General features: G+C 37.0%; 1 protein-coding gene across 3 annotated transcripts in view; it reads right to left on the bottom strand.

The window, feature by feature from the left end:
• Positions 1-12,228: 12,228 nt before the first annotated feature.
• YLPM1 (YLP motif containing 1) overlaps positions 12,229-25,076 on the bottom strand; it is a 34,968-nt gene continuing 22,120 nt past the window's right edge. For 2 of the 3 annotated variants that reach the window (XM_056492744.1, XM_056492745.1), the window contains exons 13-21: positions 24,927-25,046; positions 24,476-24,652; positions 24,175-24,258; positions 23,857-23,940; positions 22,459-22,545; positions 19,434-19,485; positions 14,554-14,684; positions 13,011-13,190; positions 12,229-12,628 (exon numbers count right to left, since the gene is read on the bottom strand). In XM_056492744.1, coding sequence (XP_056348719.1) covers positions 13,044-13,190; positions 14,554-14,684; positions 19,434-19,485; positions 22,459-22,545; positions 23,857-23,940; positions 24,175-24,258; positions 24,476-24,652; positions 24,927-25,046 — 882 coding nt within the window. In that variant the 3' untranslated portion in view covers positions 12,229-12,628; positions 13,011-13,043. Of the gene's footprint in view, positions 12,629-13,010; positions 13,191-14,553; positions 14,685-19,433; positions 19,486-22,458; positions 22,546-23,856; positions 23,941-24,174; positions 24,259-24,475; positions 24,653-24,926; positions 25,047-25,076 lie in introns of those variants that run through there. The other variant, XR_008840616.1, reaches the window with a different exon arrangement.

Raw genomic sequence — 25,076 nt, 5'->3', positions numbered from 1 at the left:
ATAGCAGCAGCCAGGTGAGCTGCTCTCCCTTGCCAGCATGTAGCCCAGGGGCTTTTGAGGGAGATACTCTGACCAAGGATACACAAAGGAGTGAGAGCACAGTCAGCCTCTGCTGGAAGCTGTCTCCACTACCCAAGACTGGTGCTTGTCTTAGAGAAGAGGGTGGGAGATGATAGCAGACAGGCTGCTAGAGAAAAAGCACATGAATACATAAAGACCAAACCAATAAATCCATTTTTAAAAGCAGGCCTGATAGAGGAGGCTTGAGAATGGCTCTTCACATAAAACCACAGAGAGCCGTGCACAGATCCTAGGGAAAAGCAGATTTAGGTCAGCACTCAACACTTTGAGGATATTGTTCATATTTATATACTAATTCCTTCTCATCTAACTGTACAGGCTGCTGAGTGGCAGGGACTTCACCTGCCACTAAATCACTAAATCCCACGATCAACATTTTCCTTTTTTTCTGGTAATATGCAAACATTATTTAGCACTAGGTTTTTTGATTAAAAGTTTATAGGGTAATTTTCACTTTATGTGCAAAGGTTAAACACTGTTCTTGTTTTTGCTAATCCAATAAAACAGGCACTACAGATTACCTACTAAGCAACTCTTAATGACACAGCATAAAGTCCAACTGGCACGAGCTGAAGTGGTAGCTTCCCTCCTGGTGTTTATTGCTTTCTCACTAGTTGTTCTACTAGATTTAAAAGGATAATTTTTAAAAGTGCCAGTCTGTACCCAATAGCATCAATCTTTTTGTCTTACTGCAATCATGGAAAATAAGCAGCAAAAGCTAAGTGGTGAAGTGAAAAGGTGAGAATATGAAAAATACAAATAGAGGAAAGAACGTTAAACTTCAAGGAAGATAATTTTACTGGGTTTTCCAAAGCACATTTGTGTCATCCATAGCTTTATACAAATAAATGACAAAAAACACAGTAGTATTAAAAAAAACCCTAAATACCTAACATGTACACATATAAATATATCTACACATCTCAATATAAAACCTCTCCTCATTTGGTTTTCAGACAGCAAACAGCTTAAGTAATTGTTTACAATTTCTAGTTTCCAGCTTTTTAAGAAAAAATAACTATAAGGAGAACAATAAAAGCCACCAAGAATTCATGCTCAAGGAAAAAGTGAGACCACTCCTATACATCTCTGCATGTACTGAGTCCCTATGATTAGCAATACAACCTGTGTTGAAATAAAAACAATTACAAAGGCTGGTTTTAGATAAAACACTTTTGGAATAGTACCTACATTTAGTATTAAAAAGGTAATGCTGTAAAATGGTGGTTTTAAAATCCAGAGTGCTCACCCCTCTTGCACAATCATTATAAAGCAGAACTATCACCTGTTCATGTTTTGCAATGTCCCAAGGCTGCAGCTGTGAGAACACAGATTTTCCAGTTGTTTTTTTTGAGGAAGGCTGTGCCCATACAATGGCATTTCCTTCTGAGCACAGAACACCAGGTGCTTTTTACTTGGCAGTGCTCTTCAAATAACCTCTTGGGAAAGCACAAGCTCCAGTGCAGCATCCAGGGTCACTGCTGCTGTTGGAGCTTCACTGCTCTGTGACTTCAAACAAACAATTTTTTCTGTGACTTCAAACACTTCTTCTGCAGCTATCTAACCCCTGAACTTCAGTGCAAGCACCTCCATTTCTGACTAAACTTTTAATAAGCAATATCATCCAAAAGACCAGGGCAATTTTTGCAGGAACTGGAAGCATCAAGAAGTTAGAAACACCATCTCAGTCTTGTCAGTGAAAGCATTCATGGCACAGTTTCTTGGCTGTAACAAAGTTGTGACAGACCAGGCCAAGGTGGGAGTGCTTGATCTGGTCACAAACCTTCAGCTTCAAGAACTTCATTGAGCTTTATTTATTGGAATGTAAAGAAGACACAACACTATACTCACCCACGTGTTGGCACTTAACTGGAGACATGTCCATTAACACCGTATAATTTGCTTGCACAAGCATCTTCCAACCTGCAATGGAACCAGGATGCTGCTGGCAATGTTTTCTGCATTTGAATAGTCATACTGACCAGTGAAACAAAATCCTTGCAGATCCTGGGCTTACTCAAAGATGATCTGACATCATTTTGCAGAAGGGGCCACCTCCTGCTAGAAGGAATTATCTTTGGACCGGTGTTTCTTGACAAGTGACAGTGGAGATTTGCAGTGGCACAGAGCATGTTTGGTGCAGAACAAATTGCTGCTGTGTGAACTCTTGACAAAACTACAGAATCGTCTTTCTCTTGAGCTCCTGCAAGGCCATTTCTATAAAACCGCTTTGGGTATTTCAAGCAAAAAGAAAGCAATTTCTCTCCTTTACACCCTCAGCAACACCAATGACTATCCCATTCCCTGGTAACAAGTATAATGGTATTGATATACTCCGAATACCACAACACCATCTGTGACCATTTGCCACCTAATTTATTGGCAATGAAAAGCAAGTTTAGCTCTTCACTGTGTCATGAGTCACAGGCCAATCACATGTGTCATGAATCACAGTATTTATGTGAGAATATGCCAACTTGACAAATAATGACTATGAAGGCCTCAGCCAGTCAGGAGACATGCAGTTACCACCACAAGATCTTACCTCTCTCAATATTACTGTGTGGCCTGCTATGTCAGCCAGAGCCAACCATCAGCCTCAGGGCCATCCAACTGCTTTTTCTGCAGAGGCTGTTCTTTTGCAAATAGTGGCAGTAGCAGTCCTTGGCAGATCAGCTTCTCATTGTAAATGATGCTGGAACCAGTGTGGGAGGTGTTCCTTGGCAGCACTGCACTGACATCACCTGAAAGCAGAGTGTAGTGCCCCAAAGGCCTTTTCAGGAAGTTTACTGTCCCTTGCATCATTCCTGAGACATAGTCACGATTCAAGGATCTTGCTGCTTCAGCAGTAAGCAAAACTCAGTTCACCATCTCACAAAGCTGCTCCTGTAAGCCTTTTGGTGCCATTTCAACTGTCTTTATTCAGTCTATTATTGAATGGTCATATGTTTGCAATCATTCAGTGGCTTTTCCCGCTGGAACTAAACCACAGAACTAGAAGTCCACACCAAAAAAAAACACCTCTAGCACACTGGAAGCCAAAGTCAAGAAAGGATTCTCAGACATACAAAAAAATAATTAAGAAAGCTGGAGGAGAGGGAGGTAGAGAGGATAGAGAAATGCCAAGTACTGTAGATGTAACTCAGATATCATGCAGGCATAAAACAGAAATCTAGAAATAATGGAGTAATGACAAGGTAAATACAGCATTCAAAAAAATCAGGTCCTACATGAGAAAGATCTACGTATGATAGCTCTAAATCCTGGTACAAAGAAAAGAGCACTGAGAATTAACAAGGAGGAAAGTTTTATGCAGATGCCTCTCCAATGCCTGTTTTTCCCCAAAAGAACTGTAGCACTGGGAAAGTGTCCTGCCATGACAACTCATTTCTGCACTGATAAGATTGAGCACACTTATGTTATCAATACATATGACCATAGCATGGCTTCAGACATTCGGTGTGCCTCAGCACATGAATTCACATCATACATAGTTCCAAATTACAAGACATTCATCCACTACCCCACATGAAGATGCAGCATTCCCCCAAATGTAAAATGGAAGAGGACTGACTCATTAGGATAAACCCCTAGATAAAAATCAACCTAATTAGTCTATGAAGAGTTACAAGGTGAATTTCTGAGAAGCATCCCTGAAGACATGCATGTTTGTGCCATTCCTGCTCAGGTAACAGGGCTTATCTGCTCCACATAACTGTTCAGAGCTTGGCTCAGATGTATCCTGGGTACAGGATGGAATCCCTGTGTGCACAGAGTTCAAGGGCAACATATCAGTGACTGCCAGAGACAAGCTGCTGCTTCCAAAGGCAAAACTGCTCTTAAAATAAACCAAGTTCTGTCACAATGACATCAGCAAAATCCACAGCCAAACAAAAAAATACCAGTTGGTAGCAGTGTTAAGTCAAAAAAATGTGGTGCCTAATTGCAAAAGTGGTGTTTTACATATTATTCTGTTTTCAAAACCTTATTTTATCACAGTTAGAAAACCAGAAAAAAAGAGGAATCTGACATTGAATGCTGAACTCCAATTCTAATTTTTTCACAATGTATTCCTACATTTTTACACTTTCCAAAATTCCCTAGAATATTGTCCAGTCTTGATTTTGCTGCCAATTACACTCTTTTTGCCAGCGAACATGCCAACCATATGCATATTTGCAAAATGTATTAATAATGTCATTATTTCCATTATTGCTTATTTATCAAAGATTTGAAACACTGAAACTAGTTTCAAAAAAGCACCTACATATTGCAGGAAGTTAGTAATGTCTCTACTACATATAGACTCCATGTGTATACTCAGCTACACTGAAATCTGCTTGCCAGGTGTATGCAACTTGACACTAACACTGAGAAAAAAGAAGTAACAGCAAAGTCTGAAAAACAGCAGTGCAGAAGGCTCTGAAGGCCACATACAGGTCTTAAATCTCTGTTGGATAGGACTAATCCAGCTGGAGAACTGAATATAAAGGAAACCAATTTCATCATTGCACATTTATGTAATATACATTTGAGGCACATTACACATTTGTTCATGACCTGTGCTAGCAAACGCATTTAAAAAATTATGCCCAAGTAAGTTAATTATGTTCACAACAGAAGTTTATTTGTCTCTCCTGTACCTCAAGGATAGCAAGTAGCTTTTGCTGTTGAAAAAAGATGTCCCTCAACTTGATGCATATAGCCAAGGAAAAGTTCAGATAAAAGGAAATGCCACAATAGTCCAGAAAAGAAAAACCAATGTGTATTACACTCCTGCAAGAATGTAGTCATCTCATTACTAACCCTGGACCTCATGCAGACATGTAGGTGGTGTGTAGATTAAATTTTGCTTCACTAGGAATGATAAACAACTGCCCATGCACAAGAACACAGCACCGGCATTTTCTGCTCACAGAACTTAGCACCAAAAACTTCATACACTAAGAAGAAATGTCTGAATGAATAGAGAAATATTGCAATGTTCCTTGAGAAAGGCCATCTTTCTCCAAAACTCTGCAATGACTACTGCTGCATCAGAGGATGTAGTGAAGAATAGCCTTTGAGAGAGAAATTCTCTGCACAACTGTAGCTTTTCAAATGAAATTACTTACACATATAATGCAAAAAACTATGCAAGCAGAGTTCAATATGATATGATATGATATGATATATGGTCAGCATTTTTGCATAAGCAAAACACAAACTGTGCCAGATTTAACTTCTATAAAGTCCTTTCCTTGAACACAGCATATTGCTAAATGTAGCCAAGGAACAAGAGAAAGATGGAAGTCTTGTAGAAGGAAGACCTTCTACAAGCCAGCACTGATATAACTGGTAAGGAAGGTGATGAAGAAATGTTTATCACTGAAGGTCACAAGTCTCAAAAGTCCCCCAAAACTGAACCAAAGTCAAAGAGTCATTTCTGGTTTTACTGAGGTAAATCTAGCTTTTGAGTTAATTTTTATTTTGCTTCAAGTCTGTCTTCAAACAGAACATAACAGTATGCACCGTTAGCATACTGCTATCAATGCAGCATACTCACCAATTCAGTGTCTCTTCCAAAAGATTAGCAAAAGAATTGCTTAAAAGGCACCTGAACATTTTTCTCTACATTTGAACTGTATACACTGCAATGAGACTATAACAGGCAGGCTTTGAAGTAAAAATGAGGAAGTTTATACCCAAGTTAACTTTAGGGCCGTCCCTTCAGCCTTACAGCAGACTTTCTCTGGCTACTGGGAGAAAAGAGATACAAGGAGTTACATTCTTAATAAAGCAACATGAAGATCATAAACTTCTTGGAAAAGAATATTCACATTCCTACCTAACTATAAAGTACCTCCTGCAAACTGTGCAGCAATCACATTGTACATTGTGGAAACCTATTTGAACAGTTCACATTAGAGCTTCAAGTTTGTTTCATTATGACAGTTCTCAGTAGTGCCTCTGTATCAAGTTGTGGTTCTGAGACTTCTTAGCCAGAATAAAGTTAGCAGGTTCTTCTACAATAAGTATCCTTAGTGTTTTGGCTTGGATAGTTATCCTTACTTTTCTAAAAAAACAAAAAAAAAAAACCAAAACCCACAAAAGATGCAACAAGAAATCCTGGAAGGCTTCAGAAGCATTATTCTTACTACAATATATTTAAAGGCTTAACACTGCAAAAGCAGCTATTAGCAAGTTAAATCCCATTTTCCATTAGAAATCAGCAGTTGTCATGCTTTTTCAGAGGATATATATGACCATTTAATTTTGATGCCTCTCACTAAAGCACAGGAAAGATCTTGTTCCATGTTTATGCAGCCTGTAGGTTCAATGGAGCACAAAATCTTGACTGTGGACTGCAAGTGATACTCCACACAACAGCACAATGTTAATCACTGATTTTTTTTCATAGAAAAGTGGCCACTTTCCTTCATGAAGTAGAGGCTATTGGTTTATAACTCTATCAAGCAATATGAAACCACAAAAATCAAATTATTGTGGAATCAATATCACGTTTTTTCCCCCAATTTAATACTAACATTAATCCAATGCTTTACTGCCATCTGGTTGTCATTACATGAAAAATCTTGAATTCTGTGTGACTAATTGAGGAGTTGAACTGTCCATGCCTTTAAAGAAAAGAATTTGGCAACTGTAGTTCAATGGAAATGGAAAAACGAACACCTCAAAGCATAGCAGTCAAGACTCATCACTTGCACAAGAATTTTGAGCATCCACAGATGAATATATTGAAACAATGTAGGTGTTTGTAATCAAGGTTTTCTGTCCTTCAAACAGTAATACGGTCTTCTCAAAAAACAAACCACACACATGCAAAGGCTTGTACCTGGGTGAGTAACAGCAGTAAAATAAAACTTTTATTACTATATGCATTGAACTTACCAAAGCAGAATTAAAAAATTTAAAATTAACTGCTGCTTAAGATATTTTGTCATCCACATAGAACATATGTCACCACTAAAGTAATTTTCAATACAAATATTTAGATTTTCTGTAGTTAATGGCTATTCACACTCTGACACCAGGAAGACATGCAGCTCTCTTCCCTTTCTGCGCTAATCCCAGAAAATTAACACCCTACAAGATTTAAACAGAAAACATTTTAGATTTCAACGACCATTTCCTTTGGTAATGTTTCAGTTTACATGTAACCCTTAAAAAGCTTCTTCAAGTCAAACTGCTTTCTGAGTCAGCTTACTCAACTATACCCTTGACCTGCAGGCAAAAAATGGCCAGGATTAATTTAAGATTCTCCTCCATAAACATATATGCGGCCAGTAGCTAAATCAGACATCTCAGACAGTGGGGCTGCTAGCACATTCGACCCACACAAGACAGATTCCAGCTCTGATAATTAGAGGAAAAGTAACTGAACTTTTTTTTTTTTTTTCCTCCCCCAACAAGGATCACTGCAGCTATAATTTCTCTCCAAAGATGGCAACATCACAGGACGTGGTGAAGTGATGACAACCTTGCAGTCTTCATGTATTCCTTAGAGTATTAGATGTTCAAACAGTAACTTCATATAGGAATATACTGTCACAGCAGACAGTTCAGATGCCATCCTAATGCACAGCATTAGGAATTTCTTGTGTGAACATCCATTCATACAGGCGTATCTTGACCAGTTTCCCTGTACTCACGTACAAGGGAAACAGTATAGAGAAACACTAGACTGACTGACATTCCAGAGCACAAGCAGTACGGAGAGGTCTCCCCTCCCAAAAAGATTCAATCTGAGAGTTCCATGAGGCAGAAAGGTCTTAGGAAAAAATGAAACTGTGCCATTTCCATCAAGACAGATTTACATCTCTGGTTTTGCATATTGAAATACTAAATCCTGCAATTCAAAGAGACTAAAGCCTTCTGTCTAGAAACCTAAGACAGAATAGAAAATATAAGCAACTTCAAAACACTTTTGCCTCTCCATTTGCAGTAACTTGTTGTGCCTTTGGTAACAGTACTTGAGCTTACCTGATTTAAGCAAAATCGTAATTATAAATACGTTCTTCTTCCAAAGAGTACTAATCAGCTAGAAGGTGATAAATAACACCTGAATGGAATATTGTCATTACTGATTTTCCAATCCACATACATGAGGAAGACTTAAGGCTCCAGGCTGCAGATTCAGTGCCATGCAAATTTGGAAGAGACATTGCAATTGCTGGAACACTCCACAGGTAAGAATAAAACAAAACACTTTCACCATGAAGAAGTAAGTGATAAATCTTGGACAGAAATTAGAATTGTTCCTTGGAGTAAACAGTCCTTTAGTTGGCTGAAGGATTCTGATCCACACATGTAGAAATAGATGAGCAGAAAACAATTTTGATTCATTTTATGAGAGAATAAAGATGATTGCCCTCGAGACTCCAGATATATGCCATTCATACTCTAAATTCTATGAAACTTTTGTTCTCTCTCTTCTCATTTCTACTATGATGAAAACTAAGTATAATCAGTTTTAGAATAGCTGATGTTGCAAGTGTACAGATCTCAACTGAGATGGCCACCTCTGCTCCTCAAATATTTTATCTCATAGTATGCAAGTTGTCCTGCTGCAGTTTGTTCTCAAATTGACAATGGTCCACAAGATCAGAATTTAAAACTCATTTTCCAGAAGTAATCTGGGAAACATTAAACAGCAAAGAGAGACTTAACAGAAAAGAACCATGTATCCATCATTTTTTAGCTTCCTGAGGGCACAAAATTATTCACCATGACAGCTGCATTTATATAAATGAATAAATAATAATTTATTATAATTATATAATAATCTGGTAATAATTTGTTTAGGTGACAGCAAGGTAACCCACAGGTAGAATTACTTCAGTCCTTTGAAAAGGATTCTTCAAGTGTTCTGATGATTTTGAAATCTCAAATTGGGAAAATCTGATTCGGCTGGTGAGGTCATGTTCTTCTCTCTCATTTAAAAGCACACTACCTACAGACTATTTTTCTGCGGAAATCATACTTTCTAATGTGACTTGCAACTTTCTGTTCTATGATAATTTTTAACTCTTCAACTGCATTAGATGTGGGCTTTTTAGGAATAGGTTAATATCTGTTTCAGTGTCATGTCACAACTCTACTTTTCCAATTCAATCCTGTCAGAAAAGCCTCTACTGAAATCCTACTCAGTATTTCCATGGTTACCTAAATGGTTGCTCAGAGATTAAAAAGCTTTGGAAAATAGTTAAAGCCTTAATAGTTAAAACAATGCCTTATGAAGAGACAAGATCAGTGATGTATTCCATGTATCGACAGGCAAGGAAAAACTAATGGACAAGGTGAACAAAGACGACTGAAGCGAAGTCCAAAAAATGCTAAACCCAATTTGATGTGTGAAAAGTAAAAATAACTTGTACCTATACCAATTCTTCCCTTCTAAAGACTGGGACCTAATAATGCAGGGTAAATTATTTATGCTTATTGATGCAAACATTCAAGGAAACAGAAATACAAATTTCTAGAGCTGATCTAATACTCTCACCTATTATTTCACTCCTTCTTACCATAGTCAGACCATCATGCTTAACGAGCAATCCTACAGTAAAACACAAGGTTGCTGAAGATGACAACTGTGCTCTATTCACATAGCACAGCATGTTGCATGTTTCCTTGCAAAAAACACACGTGCTTCTATCATGAGATAGGTAGCTTCAATACCAAAAAGCAAACTGACTTGAAAAAAACTGAAGTGTCACAAGAAACTGTAACTCACAGAAAATACTATTTTAACAGTCAACTTCGATGAGAAGGCAGCAACTCCCTTCTGCAGCAGCTGATGTTATTTTCAGAGCTGAGTTTTTCAATGTGATGCACAGAAACAGCTCAACACAGCACAATTGCATGCGTGGTCAAAGATGGATCATTACAAGATCATTACTTCCTAGTTAGCTGCCAATGAAAGTTGGTATTCATTGTGCTTAGTGCTGTAAAAGGTTCTATTGACAATATCAGTGAGCAAACGAATAAGAACTAAATCAGGATCAAGACAATGTATTCTGTACTGAAGGACTCCCCAGACAAAAGCAAAATCACTAATCACCAACCTCTGGTTAGGAGCCAAGCAAGAGACAAGCTAGCTGTTCTCAGTTCTGCCAGCAGCAATAATGAATATTTCCTTTTTGCTTGATTTCTCCAGTCACTATATGTCTAGAGTATGTAGAATCTGCTGTATGCTGTATTTCTGGCATAAGTTTTTTTTTCAGAACCACTTTCCATCAAAAAAATGGAAGACTGATCTGCTAAACATTCAAGCCAACTGAAACAAATGGTAAAGATTACAGATGTGTTTATATTTCTGTACTAAAGAAGGGAAAAATTTCTGAACTTCAGGAAAACAACAAAACCCAAGCCTTTCAGCCTCTTCTGGTCAAACAGTCTGACAAGTCTACAATGGTATGTTTTCATAACTGAATTTTGCTTTAAACTTCAAGATTGATATATTTTCTGTCTGTTCTCATCAGAATAAAGTATAATTTTATGTATATTCTCTGCTCATTTTTCTTTAGTTCTACATGCACCACAGGATAACCAGCATGACATAATCTCTCAATATTATCAGCTAAAATAATTTCAAAATTCATAAAACCAGTAAACAACATTGTAACTTCTCTCACACATTATCCATTTGAATGCTCCAGTAGTACTTTTTAGTCTGGAAAAAAAAAGTTAGAAAAGGATCTGGTACAGTTGTATTAGCAAAAATACAGACAAAATCACCATCAGTTCTTAAGAGTCAAGAAACAGCATCAACTCATGGTGTGCCACAAGAACAGTTTTGTTATGGAAAACTAAGTATAGATGGAAACCCATTTTAGACATACCTGAGAGTAACTTCTCCATAGTGAAGCTCACCTGATTTCCACAGCAATACACAATACTCATTTCTTGTTAACTATTAGTTTCCCTTTGTCAACAATTCTCCATCACAATTCAAAGAGTACTTAACAACATTTTGAGAAGTATATATGCTATGTAAAGTACATGTACAGAGAAAATGTGCATTTAATGCCTTCTATTTTAAAAAATGATGCTTTCAGGGAGCTCAATTTTCTTGTATTAAACATATTCAGGGCATAACACAAGTTCAGCTATTCCCCTTGTTTACTGAAGAACTTCTAATCATGCACCACACAGCAGGCTGAGAAGCAGCCAATAAACCAAAACAGTAGAATGGCAAACAAACCCATCTTTTACAACCACACTCTCCTTCAACAACCTGAACCACCACCACACCAGAACAAACTGATTTACCAGCCTAGATGCAAAGCACAATGTAATCACTCAACAGAGAAGGAAAATTCAGGGCTTAATTTTTTTCCTCAGAAAGATCAGGAGAAAAATTCAATTCACCATTAAAAAAGGAATTATTTTCAGATTTAAACCTCTTTCCTGGTTACAATATTGTTAATGCAAAGCATTTGCTTTGAAACCTGGGAGGACAAAAGAAAGTTTTCATCAGCAAACCTGATGCTCTGCAGAAGTGATATCCCAGCATCTGTGAAGAATCCGTACCACTTTTAACAGTGTGGACTGTTATTAACTCTTTTTTTTTTTTTTTTATGAAGCTTAACTCATTCATCAAAGGAAAAGAAGGGTACAACTTCTGATCTTTGTCACTTCTTTTAATGATGTATCTATATGACTCAGTAGACTTATGAATGAATGGAATTAAATACCCTGATAGGGATCAGTGTTGACTGAAAGGCATAGTAAGACCAAAACTAATTTTCTAGGCTGCCCCTCAGAGAACTCTGTAGTATCTGTCTTCATACTGAGCATTAAAAACAAGTTTTTCATACACTGGTACCCTCAACATTACAGAACCACCCAACAGAATTCATATTCACATAGTAATAAAAATTTGACATAATTGAGAAACTAGGATTCAAACATAATGATATTCCTGCTTTCCAGGAACATGAACTTCTAAAGGCCAGCAAGACCTGGGGTCTTAATGGATCTCTCTATGAGAAGAAGAGCAGGTGAAAAACTTAGAAGACAGGACACACTCCAGAATATAAGCACAGTACATCTTCCAGGTAAGGATGGTGCTGAGCACTAACATGTGAACACAGACCACATTTAAAATGTCAAACAAAAGCCATACTACAGGGTCCACCAAGAACACTGAGTTTATAGTGAAATTTATTGTTCCGCTTCCTAATACAATAAGCTACAGGTACATACAGTATAAAACGAGAACATCCACAGAGCAAGGGTGATAAACATTCTGTGATGGTACAGTGGAGGTAACATCTGTCTAATCCTTCCACTTTATCCCACAAAGAGCAGCTAAAACTACTGACCCTCCCCCTCCCTCCCCTCCAAAAATATTAAAAAGTAAACTGTCTCTCTCACTTAGGAGCAGTGGGATTCAATGAGTTTTTTGAGGGCACTGGTTATGTGCCAGTATCTCAAGAAAATTGCTGAAACTAAAGTAACAAAGAAAAACTGTGAAGGTGGGAGTGACATGACCCATGCAAGATGCTCATGACACCTTGGTTCACTTCTCCTCAGAGCAAATGGCCTGTAAAGAAAGGAAAAGTTTGTTTGTAAACCAGCAATTAGCATGGTTAGAATTAAAATATAATAAGCAACATTTGAATTCAACAGGACTAGTAGGCACACAGCTAAACTACTCTTAATGAAACCACAAGCTCCCTTGCAATAAGGCTGGGAGATTTGATAGCTGATAATTCTTCCCCCTTTCTTGTCAGGTGCTGCACAGAAGGGTGCACGTTGACACAGGCACAGCTGACACCTATCATACAGAGTTCCAAATCAAATAGCCTTGTCTAGGAGAGCTCTAATAATAAGTAGCCTCAACTCTGGGAGAGCTCTAACAATAAGCAGCCTCAACTCTTGAAAAACATCAAGGCTATAAACACACAGAAAGACTGAATATTTACCTTAAAGGCACAAAAATCCACTTAACCACTTTTTCATATATACTTGGTGCGGTTGAGGGCTCTCTCGGCAAGGTGACCACTTTCATCTGTTATCTTCTCCCAGTCAGTTTGTCCAACAACAAAACCAATGGCCCTTTTCCTGTCAGCATCTTTTTTTTCTTCTAGGTCTGCCCATCGCACCTACGGAGAACATCCTATCAGTACAATAATCTTCCAATAAATCCTGATGTGAGTCTAGGCTTTCCACTGCAAGTAAGAATACAAGAATACTAATTTCTACTCATTTTCCTTATTATTTTTTTTCTGATAGGCAAAGAGGGAAATTATTTTTAATTGAATCTACCAGGTGTTCCGTGGAGTAGAAGAAAGGTATAGATGATAAGCTTTTCCCATTTCAGTGCTATAGTTCTGCTCTGTTCAAAGTAACACTTTTGGCAGGCAGAATTATCCAAGACTCATTTACTGTTTTAATTTTCTGGGAAATCTGTCTTTCAATTGCACAATGGAAACATCTAGAAGATGACTATGAAACTACAGAAAGACAGTGTTAAAGAGTGAGAGAGCAATTAATAAATGAATGAAGGACAATTTTCTTCTCTGCCTTCTGTGAGACATTTCTATTTAAATTTTTCCACTATTTCTTTACACTAAGTAACTTTTTCATATATGTGCTGTTTGTCCATCTTTACATCTCCATAGCTGCACTGCACCTCTTCGTGGTAATGCAGATCCCTTGCATTTACCCTGTTCAAACACACAAAGCAAGACACAATGGGCGGGAGAGCAACAGGAAGGAGGTGGGGAGAGATGCAATGAGGAAAGGCTACAGTCCAGAAACTCAGCTGAAACACACCATTTCAGGATAAGAAAAAACAGTAAGTGAAAGAGTTCTTCTTTGCCATACTGATTAATCTCATTCATGCCCTTGTGTTACTGGGGAATGTAGCCTTATCGATTTTCTGCTAGCACCTCCCTATCCACAGTCTACCTGGATTTCCCCTGACATTTCTACTGATAAGCAATGTCAGTTTTCTTCCACCATCATCTCCTCTCCCAATGCCTTAAGTGTCTCCATTTCTCTCAGACAAACTGTACAGTACTATCAGTTTTCTATTTGAAAATAGAAAGAGCAAAAAAGTACCCAAACACTGATAGTTAATTCAAATTACTAGTGGCAAAAGCTGGTCTTTCACTTTTGGAGAGGGAAAAAAGGAGCACTGCCTCTTTTTATTACCTCTCTTTTGTCTCCCGCTATGATTTTCCCCCTTTTTTTCATCTCAGCATTTAAACACACAGCATTTTGTATTCAGACCACGTAATGCATTATCTACAATTCCTAGCTCAGTTATAACTAATATGTTTACCTCTGGAAGACACTACTTGCAAGCATAATCTCTTACAGAATCTAATGGAACAGCAAAATGAGAAGTGAGTCAATGAAATTCCCATATTCACAGACAGTGGATGATTTGACACCAATTCTCTTTCACAGAGACTATTAAAGGGTTATATACAGACAGTAAGTCATTTGAAAATGTATTACCCTTTTCTTTCCAGGTTCAGAAGCACGTGTATCATAGTCATCTGGAAGCTGCAGATAATCTTCTATTCTGCTGGCAATTGCTTCCCAGTCACGTTTTCTTTTAGTGCCAGTCCGCAAACCATCCAGCTTGTCTGAGAACAAACACAGAGCCTCAGCGTTAAGGGAGATTATTTTTTCTGTTATTCACACAAACAAGACAAGAGTGGAAAACTTTTCAAAAGAATGAGCAGCAGAATTTATACATCCAGCTTGTTCTTGACAGGCGTAATGATGAGAGTTGAAATAAACTAGAGAAGACTCAACACAGTTTTCAAGTTTTATTGATCTTTCATGTTAACTGTGTGGCAATAACACTCAGTGTCGTTTTCTATATGAGGGAGAAAAAGTTTGGTCTTCTGGATCTATATGGAGTCTGCCCTTACAGGTACAACACAGCCAACAATAGCCAGGAACCACAGATCCATCCTTCTGTATTTGAACACAATACTAAAGCTGTAGTATTTTCCCCAAATTTGGGGATCAATACTATGTCAAACATGGTATACATGCAGCATCAAGAAAACAAGTAGCAATTATATAATTTAATGCATCAAAGACAAGTTTCTGCTAAACAAAACGCTCCTTGGAAAGCCTCATCATTCCCTTTCTTTTTCTCTCCCCATAAGGCAAACCATTTAAAAAGTCTTCCAGGACTGGGAGAAAAATATCTCGGAATCTTTTCTTTGATGGTGTAACAGGTCAATCATGAATATTTGAGCAGTACATTTGTCCAACAGTCCTCATTTTCTTCTTTTTCTTACTGAACCGATACAACATGAGGAGAAACAATTCCATTCCTAGGTCCTAAAATTTTGTTCCTCTTTAGGCACTTATCCTCAGTAAAGAAAACAACACCTTCTTGAAATTATGTGGCAAACTGTCTTTGGAAAGGAGATGAAACATTCATTGTAAGATTATGAACAACCAAGCATGAAAAGCAAAACCGTCTCTACAAGTCAAAGGAAATCCTGTTATTTCTGTCGATGTAAACTAGCAAATTATAAGCCAACAATCCAAGTATGTGTGGGAAGAACACTAAGCTTGGCAATAACATTCATTAAACCATCACCAGTGATGTTAGAATACTGTTTCAGAAGTCACTGTTGTAATCAAATTCACCCACAAAAGGTCTCAGAAAAAGACCAAATACAAGGCAGCATTCTTTTCTGGATAGCAGAAGATTATGTTCAAAACTATGTACTTAAAGAAGCTTCAGAGATGAGTTTTTTTACTTAATATGGGAGAGAGAAAAGTAACAATGGAGATAATGTGAGGCAATGGTACTGTAGACATGCTAGTATAATTTAAAGTCCATAAACTAATGAAGTTATTTCTCCCTCATACAGCTCAAAACCTTTTAAAGACTTTACCTTTTGCCCCAGTTCCCTGGAACAGATAAAGAACTTCTTCTGATAAAACATCATAATCCTCCTGTTTCTTCTTAAAATAGCCAACATTTAAGAAAAATGTTCAGAATATTTGTATCTGTTACATGATTTAGTTAAGGTTCTTCTTTTGCTCTAAGCTAAATCTGCCAAATTAGATGCTCAATCTCCAGAGAAAGACGACACTCCCTCTACAAGAAAAAATTGATTTATACAATATTGCACTGTTACTCCAGCTACGTTCAATCAGTGTAGATCATTTGTGGCATTAAGCATTTCCAGAAAAAAATAACATTGAAAAGGAGATCAACAAATTCATTGAGGAGCATTTAGGAACATGAAGAAGTGAAAACTGAGGAGCTCTCTGATAGCAAATTCCTGTAGACAGACATATATTTCTGTTGGAGGTAAGCTGTGATGCAAGCTCACCTCATGACTGTTGTGAAAGTAAGTTAAGTCTCCCACTCCCTGCTGCACACCAAACAACTGAAAACATCACCAGGAAACGTAGAATGCTCAAACATCAGTAGAGGAGCTCAGAAGCTGTTCTGAATATGCAGTTCCCCTCTGTCTTTTTTTGTTACTGCTACACAGAATTTATTTTAAAAAGTTATGTCCTTCCATGTTTGAAGCTGGATTGCTTTTCCAGAGGGATCTGCTTCCATCCATACTATTGTGTTCAAGGTACATGTGTCATGCAGCAGACACTACACAAATGTCAAAAACCTGCCACAAAGGATTATTTCAGAATATTCTTTTCTGAAAATGAGACAAGGTGCCATTTTGTAACACTGGTGCTTGTGATTATTTACGGCTGATGATTATTTAAACTACTGAACATCATTTTATCATTTCAAATTTAAAAACAACAAAGCAGCAGCATTTCTGAAAACACACAAAACTTAAAAACTCACCTTTAGAATTTTTAAAGTAACATGTGAAAGTAACTAATTTAATTAGCTCCTTCAAAACCTAAATGAATCAATCAGTTAAATGTTGCTCTTATACAAAAGCCACAAAGTTTTATGTAGAATCCCATTTGCATTCTAGAGCAAATTTTACAATGGTATCAAAGTTTCAGCGACACCAGAGCTCATTTCTCCATTTCTGAAAGTTTGTAAGCCACGTCTTGAAACAGAGCATTACACTAAACACTACAGTCAAATGTTAAAAATGAGAGTCCATTACTTTAAATTTCAATATAAGAACCTGTGTGCACTGTGTGCTGAGAAGACCCATGAATAAACTTTCAGAATAAAACTGTGGCTGTTCACAGCATGTAAGGAAATGATAAATCACACACATACTCAAGAGGAATGTAAGAATAAAGTAAATCCACGCGGAGCTCTGGGGCATATGTTTGACGATTGTCACATGCAGCTAAAGAACTCAAACTTTTCAGACATTTTCTGAGGTTTATTACAACTAGTAAGATCTTCCTATGCTTTGCTGTAACATCGACTCAGAAAGAAAACAAAAAAGCAAAACAAGACTCAGAGCATCATTTTTGGAGTCTGTACTTACACCATTCTGCAAAAGTGTGCCCTCTGGGACTAATGCAATAAACCTAAGGGGCAGGCCAGCTCCCAGGAAATAACTCAGTTTTGGAGTAACCAATGCATACCACGGTTTACATACCTTTCCAGAAATAATTATAATTGGTCACCTACAATAAAGTCTTATTGTGAACTAAATATAGTAATTCTTACTCACAGACTGCAAGTGCTTCTAATGTACACTTTAAGCTAAAAGGTGACCACCCTGGCAAAGTAATTTTCCAAAGAAACTGCATTTGTTACATAGGTTTTAAAAAAGCCAGGCATTCCTAAATTCTGTCAGAATTTACTTTTAATCTATAGTCCTACGTATGTATAAAACTGAATAGAGGGTAGTTATAAAAGTAAAATTGTGAATACAGATTTAATAGAAAGCCCTTTTCAGCACCTCGATCTGTGTCTTGCAGCATGCTAACATCCAGTTTGTTAATAAAGTTTGACTGTTAAAGGATTATTTAAACAGTCTTGCAAGTAACTTACTTCAGCATAAAAGTGACCCTGCTGCTTGCTCCCCATTTTACATTTAAGTGGAGACCATATAAAAATCATGTGGTTTACATTATGGAGTTTTCATTATGGAAGGAAACACAACACAGTTCTTAGCATAAACTTAAGAAATAATTTTACATTATTAAATAAATCATTGCTTATAACAAAAATGCAGAGCAATCCTAGCTTTATTAATCCTAGCTGTTTGGTATGCCAAAAATCATTGAGTACAAGGTGCCTCTGCTTGTACTGCAGGTGCCATATCATCAGTATCATCCACAACTATTTATATGACTTATAAGAGAGCACAGCAGCAGAAAAGAGGGTGTAGCTAAGCCCTTAGCAGCAAATGGTGAAAGGGTGCTTTATGTAAGCCAGACCTTCTAATGCTATTTCTATGGTGTAGTTGTGCTTTGGGTTATTGGAAAGTTATGATGCACAGGGCTGTACCACACAAGAAGAAGCAAACCTCAAAATGTTAAGACATGCGGCATCCCATTTAGGTGTTTGTGACTTCTCACAGACATGACATAAGAATAGCAATTCTGAGTTGTCCAGATAAAATCTTAATTTAGAACTTACTCTGTTCAGTAAAAAAAAAAACAAAACAACAAAACTGATCATAATGACCAGAAGCTCCTTTCCATGAATAATCCTTTCACCATAGATGTGGTGCATGCACTTCTGCCTGAAAGTTGCTTTTGACTTTGACACAATCTTAATATTAGCACTAATGAGAATTAAAAAAAGTACAGCAAAAACTGTGCCCTTGTGTTTCTGCAAAGTCCATTTTACATACTACTAAGAATTATTCTATTGCTCTCCTGGAACTGCAAAGCACCATGAACTTTTAACTTTTCAATGCCTAAGATGTTGAAAAGATACACTGACACCTAATCATTCAGAACCAATTTCAAAGCATGCCACTTCTTTCTCCTCACAGATATCAATTTTGAAAAGTGAGAAACATCTTAAATACAGTTCAGCTATGAGAAATGTCTCCAAGAATGCAAGAAGTTACTGATGACACTTAGGAATAAAAGTATGTAATGTGAAAAGAGTACAGTGCGATGTAAGTTGACTCTTTGCTTATATAAAATAATAAACACAGAAACATGAAGAATATAAATACTGTTCTTTTAAAATTTGAAGACAAAGTACTTTCCTTGAACAGATGGAACAACAATTAATGAGTATTATAAAACAGGGATGATTAGAAAGTAGTAAAGTCTCCTGCCTCTGTCAGAAGATAAATTCCTTTTTTGTATAGACGCTTTTGCAGTTTCAGACACATATATGAAATCAACGCATTTATTGGTCTTTGTAAGGAGGCACAGTAAAAACAAAAATTCAGGTCTTGCAAACATTATTAGATACCAACTATAAGAAACAGGAAAAAATAAATACCCACCTAGCTTTGCCTCAGAAGTGTCCATCTCCCATTTGCTTTTCGGAATGTAACCCTAAATCATACACAGAAAGAAGCTCGGAGGATTAGAGAGAGACACACATGCATATCACTTTTGAACTGGAAACAGCATTACAATGGGAGCTTAAGGTATTTCTTTTTGTAAGGCACAATTCTCATTATCAGATGGAGACCAATTACTTAGTAATTCAGAACTTCTGCATCCACTTCCCATTCAGTGATTTCAGCAGCCCTTGCAAATCATTACAAGAGTGCTGCCCTCTGGAAACACAGAACTCCAGAATGAGTCTAACAGACAGCAAAGGCACTGTGTGCAGTTACTGTATTGTACTATCCCAGGTGGCAAAGTCACTGCAACACAACTTTCAGGCATAACGAATATTCAAAGCTTTACAAACATAAATGAAGAAGTTACCGTAAGCTTTTATGACCAGATTTAGTACACACAAACTTCACTTACTCCTTTTGAAGGGACATACTAAATGAATGTATGAGTGGTTAATCCACAATTAAACAAATTCTTTCTTTAAATAAGAGTATCTGCTAAGCCACTAGGATTTAAGTACTACTTTTCATTCTAAAATAGTACTCTTAGCACAATTCTTATAAAATGATTTTTCCCTACAAATAACGTCATGATGTGTAATGATCTTTAGCCAGTTTATTCTTCGAAAATGAGCATAATGAAAATAAATTTGGCAAAAAGTTATTTATTTTAATTAGCATCTTGTTATCTTTTCTTTTTATATTCTTTGACAAATAAGTTGTTACTAAGCAACCCTCATTTCAGCCGTTCAGATTTGGTATAAAAGTACTTATGTTCCTCTGCAACAACATAAAAAAGCTGAAGGTAGTGAATGGAAGCCTTGTGAGAATTTAATTATTTTTTAGAATGCTTTTTAATAGAGAGAGGAAAGAACTACTCTTGAAGATTTCAAGAAGAAAACCAACAATCCACAAACCAGTTTTATTACACTAACTTCTTTCCTGCTTTATTTAAAGGTTGCTTTCACTGTGGTAAAAATATATGTGTATTTGTAAATGCTACATGTTACTAAATTAGTGTATTCCTGTAAATTCCAGAGAGCCACACTGCATTTGAATTCAGCACTGCGCTTAAAAAATCCTTGAACAACCTTTTTTTCTATTATATACCAGTGACTTGAGGTTATTAGATCTCTGGATTTTCCTGTTTTTAATCAATCTGTAATTAATGCAAACCAGAACAGTTTGTGCTGCAATATTTCCTTGTAACAAATAAATAAACTTCATATATATACATATATTTATACATTTAAACCAAGTTGCACTTTAAAGTTTGCTCAGCAAGTTTACACCACAGCTATAAGCCTGCATTAAACAAAGTGATGTGTGATACACTAGTGAGAACACTAAATTAAATGTATCAATAATTCATACCATCAAGCACAGAAAAGCTGGAATTGTATGAACGCTACAAATAATCCTATGGGAGTTGATAATAGCAAGAAGAGTGACTTTGATGGTGTGAAATGGCCTATTGTGTGCTGAATCTATACAATATCCTCGTGCTCAAATAGGATAAGCAAAGATTCAGACTTTATCCTTTGGTACAAGACAGCTGGATATTTCAAGGATATCTGCCAGATGGCAGGAGCTTCAAACCTCTCTTTTCTCACAGAATTAAATGCAGCAAAATGAATCGCAGAACCCTTATCAAATGCTCTCAAAAAGGCAAGAGATACCAAATACAGTGACCCGTTCCACTTTCTGTCTGACATAATTCTCTGAGATTAGCCATCTAACTGAATTCCAGAGATTACAAATGGCAGATAATGGTTTGCTCTTTTTCATATCTTGTGAATCTGAATAGAACACATTCTTATATGCAGATTACTATTAGTTCTTTAATAATTTGAATAGTTTTCACCACCAAGCTTTCTCTTTGTCTCAAAGAAAAGGCCTATTGTTACAAGTGCTGTACATTAGGACACTCCCCCAAACCCATAAACACACACATACACACAGAAATTTATGCACAGATGTCTTAAAAGCTAAAGACAACTTTCTCTTTTAGCTATAGCTCATGGAAATGGGACTAGCAGCCATATTCTTGTAAACATGGATGCGTCTTTGAAATGTTCTGACCACACTTTATGCAGTCACATATTCTGCGCCAAAGAATAATTTAGTAAAGAGAATGAGTCACGTTGAAAAAAACAGATGTTTATTAGAATCCACTTTTCCTAAGCTTTTTAAAATTCTCATTTCATCTCCTTTCTGACCTGCCACTCCTGAGAAATAGTAAATTCCCATCAAGGAAAAACACTGATCAACTTGGACATCTTTGGTTACTTCCTGTTTATTGAACTTTAACTGCTTGGTTGTGGGAACCAAGATTTGAGACATTCAACTCATCAAGCACGGACCAGTTGCAGCTCCAACACATACCAAGAAGTTACAGCAGGAAGCTTTTTGTAGTCTTTTAAATACGTACCTAAAAAAGCCAGCCCTCAGGGCCATTCTATAACCTTTATTTATCCAAGAGACCTAATGCCTCACCTTGGAAAAACCACCTGACAAACAAAGTCAGTCAACCATGGCAGAAAAAGCAGTCTTCATAACTGTTGTCAGATACTGTGACAGTTGAAGAGAGTTCTTTAGACATGTGAAAGGAAATAAGCTAAATTAATCTTTACCCATTGTTCACTTTCTGTAATTCTTAGATTATCTGGAAGACAGCACTATTATGTACTGCAATTTAAAATGTCTCTAAGAGGCATGTTACCATGCTCCACTGACAATACTGTTAGTAGCATATACTCACGTATTCTTAGAAATAAATTAGGAAGAAATAATAAGATTTATCATTAAAGTTCTCCTAGAAATGTTTAAGCAAAAAAACTAGACACACGTGCATTAAGATCGCACCGCTAAGAACGGCAATGGGTTGGCACTTGTAAGACTGAGATTCCCCCTCAGACACATTAATGAACAATTTGTTAAGGATGGCTGATGTGTCTCCTACCAGTTCACTTTCTTCTTCCTCTGCTGTGTCCTTCTTGACTTCTTCTTTCTGGTCTTCAATATTTGCATCAAAGTCCTCCATCTCCACCTGTTCCAAAGCACATGCACAGAATTACAAGGCACTGCCTGGCTTTTAAGTACTTTCTTTTTAACAGGGTAAATATAGATATCCAAATAAAATAGAAAAGAAAGGATTCATCTTTGAAAGTATGATGATGCAATACATATCAATCCTTCATTCCCTTCCTTCACACGCATTCCTTGTGTTACACTATCTGTAACAGCAAGATAACTCTTACTTCCCACACATTTCAAGAATCACATTTCAAGACCTGCAGTCTCAGAAAAAGTTCTCAAACTTGCCATCTATGTATACCTGGAATGGCTGTCTCTGCTGAGCCCTTATCTTTTATATATTTTAAAATCACAGTAAAGAATAATAGTAATCATAGAGTTCAGGATAACAAAATACAAGAATGCTTGAAGACATACATCTCACTCTGCTCATCTAATGCAATACCTTCTGGGGTCCACAGCTGTACTGGGGACTCATGAATATACTCTGGAATACATAAAGCTCTCCAAGTATGTACTGTTCTTTACATAATTTGCAAAACCTTGTAAATCCCAATCTGCCATCCTCTGAGCCTATTTTAGAGTGGAACCATTTGCTGTCCTCTTAACGATTACTATTTTCCAGTACAAAGAATTTGGAGATTTAATAATAACCTGCTAACATAATGACAAACTTCAAAGACCCTCTGTCTATTTCAGCAGTTCACCAGTTTCTATGGCTATGTCAAGAGCTGTTCAGACAGGAACAAGCAGCTATGGTTCATGCACAAAGACCACACAAACACACTAATTTATGCCCAGAGCTCCTGACACAACTGTCAAAGAAGAATGCAACAATGCAGTAAGCTGACACACCAAGGATGCATGTCACAGCAAACTGCAAATGAAATAAAAAGACAATTGTAACCTTCTGCTATGTGTTATCTCTTCATTCTCTGCTAAACATCTGTATTTCTCAAAACAAGGACTGAGTTCAAATTTGTTTATTTTCTTATCTTACTTTCTCCAACTACTTTCTCAAAAGACTCTCCTTAATATCCTCAATTGATATTCAACAGTGGCTAAGAGCAAAGTGACTTCAGCTCTTGCTCAAAGATGCCTAAGTCTGAGCTTCAAAAGGGTGATAAAAAAGGTAAAAATGTACCTTTATGTTTGAGGTAATTGATAAGAACAACAAAATACACTTTCCTGACGCAGTAATTCCAGCTTTCCAAAGTGCCTTGCTTATAACTGCCTTGATGTGATCACATCTTTGTCTGCTTCATATTTTCAGTACAGTCACATTGACCTAGTCTATAGTTTTAACAAGCACAGAGATTCTCACCTCTTCGATAGCAGCATCCTGCAACAGTGAGCGAATGTCCAGGCGCATCATGTGGCGTGGTGCTGCCTCCCAGTGATCAGACATCTAACAAAACACACACAAAATGAAGCACCTCTAAAAATCTAACTGATTCATTGGAAAATTCAGCTTCTGATTGATAACAAGATGTATCTGTACTTCAGTTATTTTAAACAACCCCCTGAAATAACTCCCAGTACTTCTTAGAGGAAAAGTGTAAGCATGATGTAATCTATAGTTTTCAAACTATAAAAAAAAAGGGCCCAAAAGCACAGTATAACTCCAGATGTACACAGTTACCCTGCTGATATCCTTTAGCTTGCGCCCATGAATATTCCTCTTGGAACACGTCTGGTTATCTGCACTCATTTCAGCTAAGTAGACCTAGAAACAAAAAGGCAATATTAAATATTGTGAACCAATTTTTAGAGCTCTTTTTCTACCTCGTGATGCACTCTGCAGTTGTACACTTAAAGAAAGGCAAACTTGTAACTGCACACCACAGCATTTTTCCTTAATGTGGGAGACATTTCCATTCAAAAGTTTAGAAACATCAGGATATGGCTGTTAGCAAGTTCAAATGCTATTTAGGTTCCATTACCTCAAACCCCTTTGTTTTTGCAGCACTCCAAAACTGTTCAAAGTGTCGCACTCTGTCATTGATAGCATCCAGGATAATGAAGGGAAAGAAACCGTCATCCAAGGTCTTTTTAAAAGTTTTAAACATGCTGGTACGATAAGTCTCCTCCATATCAGCCTCATATTCGTACTCCATCACCTTCACCAAGGACAAAAACATTAAGAAAGATTTCATCTATAAAACAGCTAATATATAACACCTGAATGTCATGACCACAAAGTACTCTCGTGTGAGAAAAACACCTTTCAGGTCAATTTTTAAGAATTTGTTCATACCACCCTATGTTATATTGGCTTGTTTTGAAAAACAGCCCAGAGAACTTTGTACTCTTCCCAACCCACAGACTGGAATTCTGATGTTTTTCTGGAATGCCTTGTTTCATTGTCAAGAAAAGAAACAAAGTTAAGACTACCTTCTTTTTAACTTTTTTTCCTGTATCTGGGTCTCTCTCCTCTTTCTCCACTTCAGTGATAAAGTAGTCATCTAGGCTGAGCACTCTTGGTGCAGGTCCTCCACATTCTACTTCCTTATCCTGGGAAGAAAGCAAAAAGAAAGCATATAC

This window comes from Oenanthe melanoleuca, chromosome 5, assembly GCF_029582105.1.
Source record: "Oenanthe melanoleuca isolate GR-GAL-2019-014 chromosome 5, OMel1.0, whole genome shotgun sequence".
Lineage (NCBI taxonomy): Eukaryota > Metazoa > Chordata > Aves > Passeriformes > Muscicapidae > Oenanthe > Oenanthe melanoleuca.
This window is presented reverse-complemented; position numbering and strand designations above follow the sequence as displayed.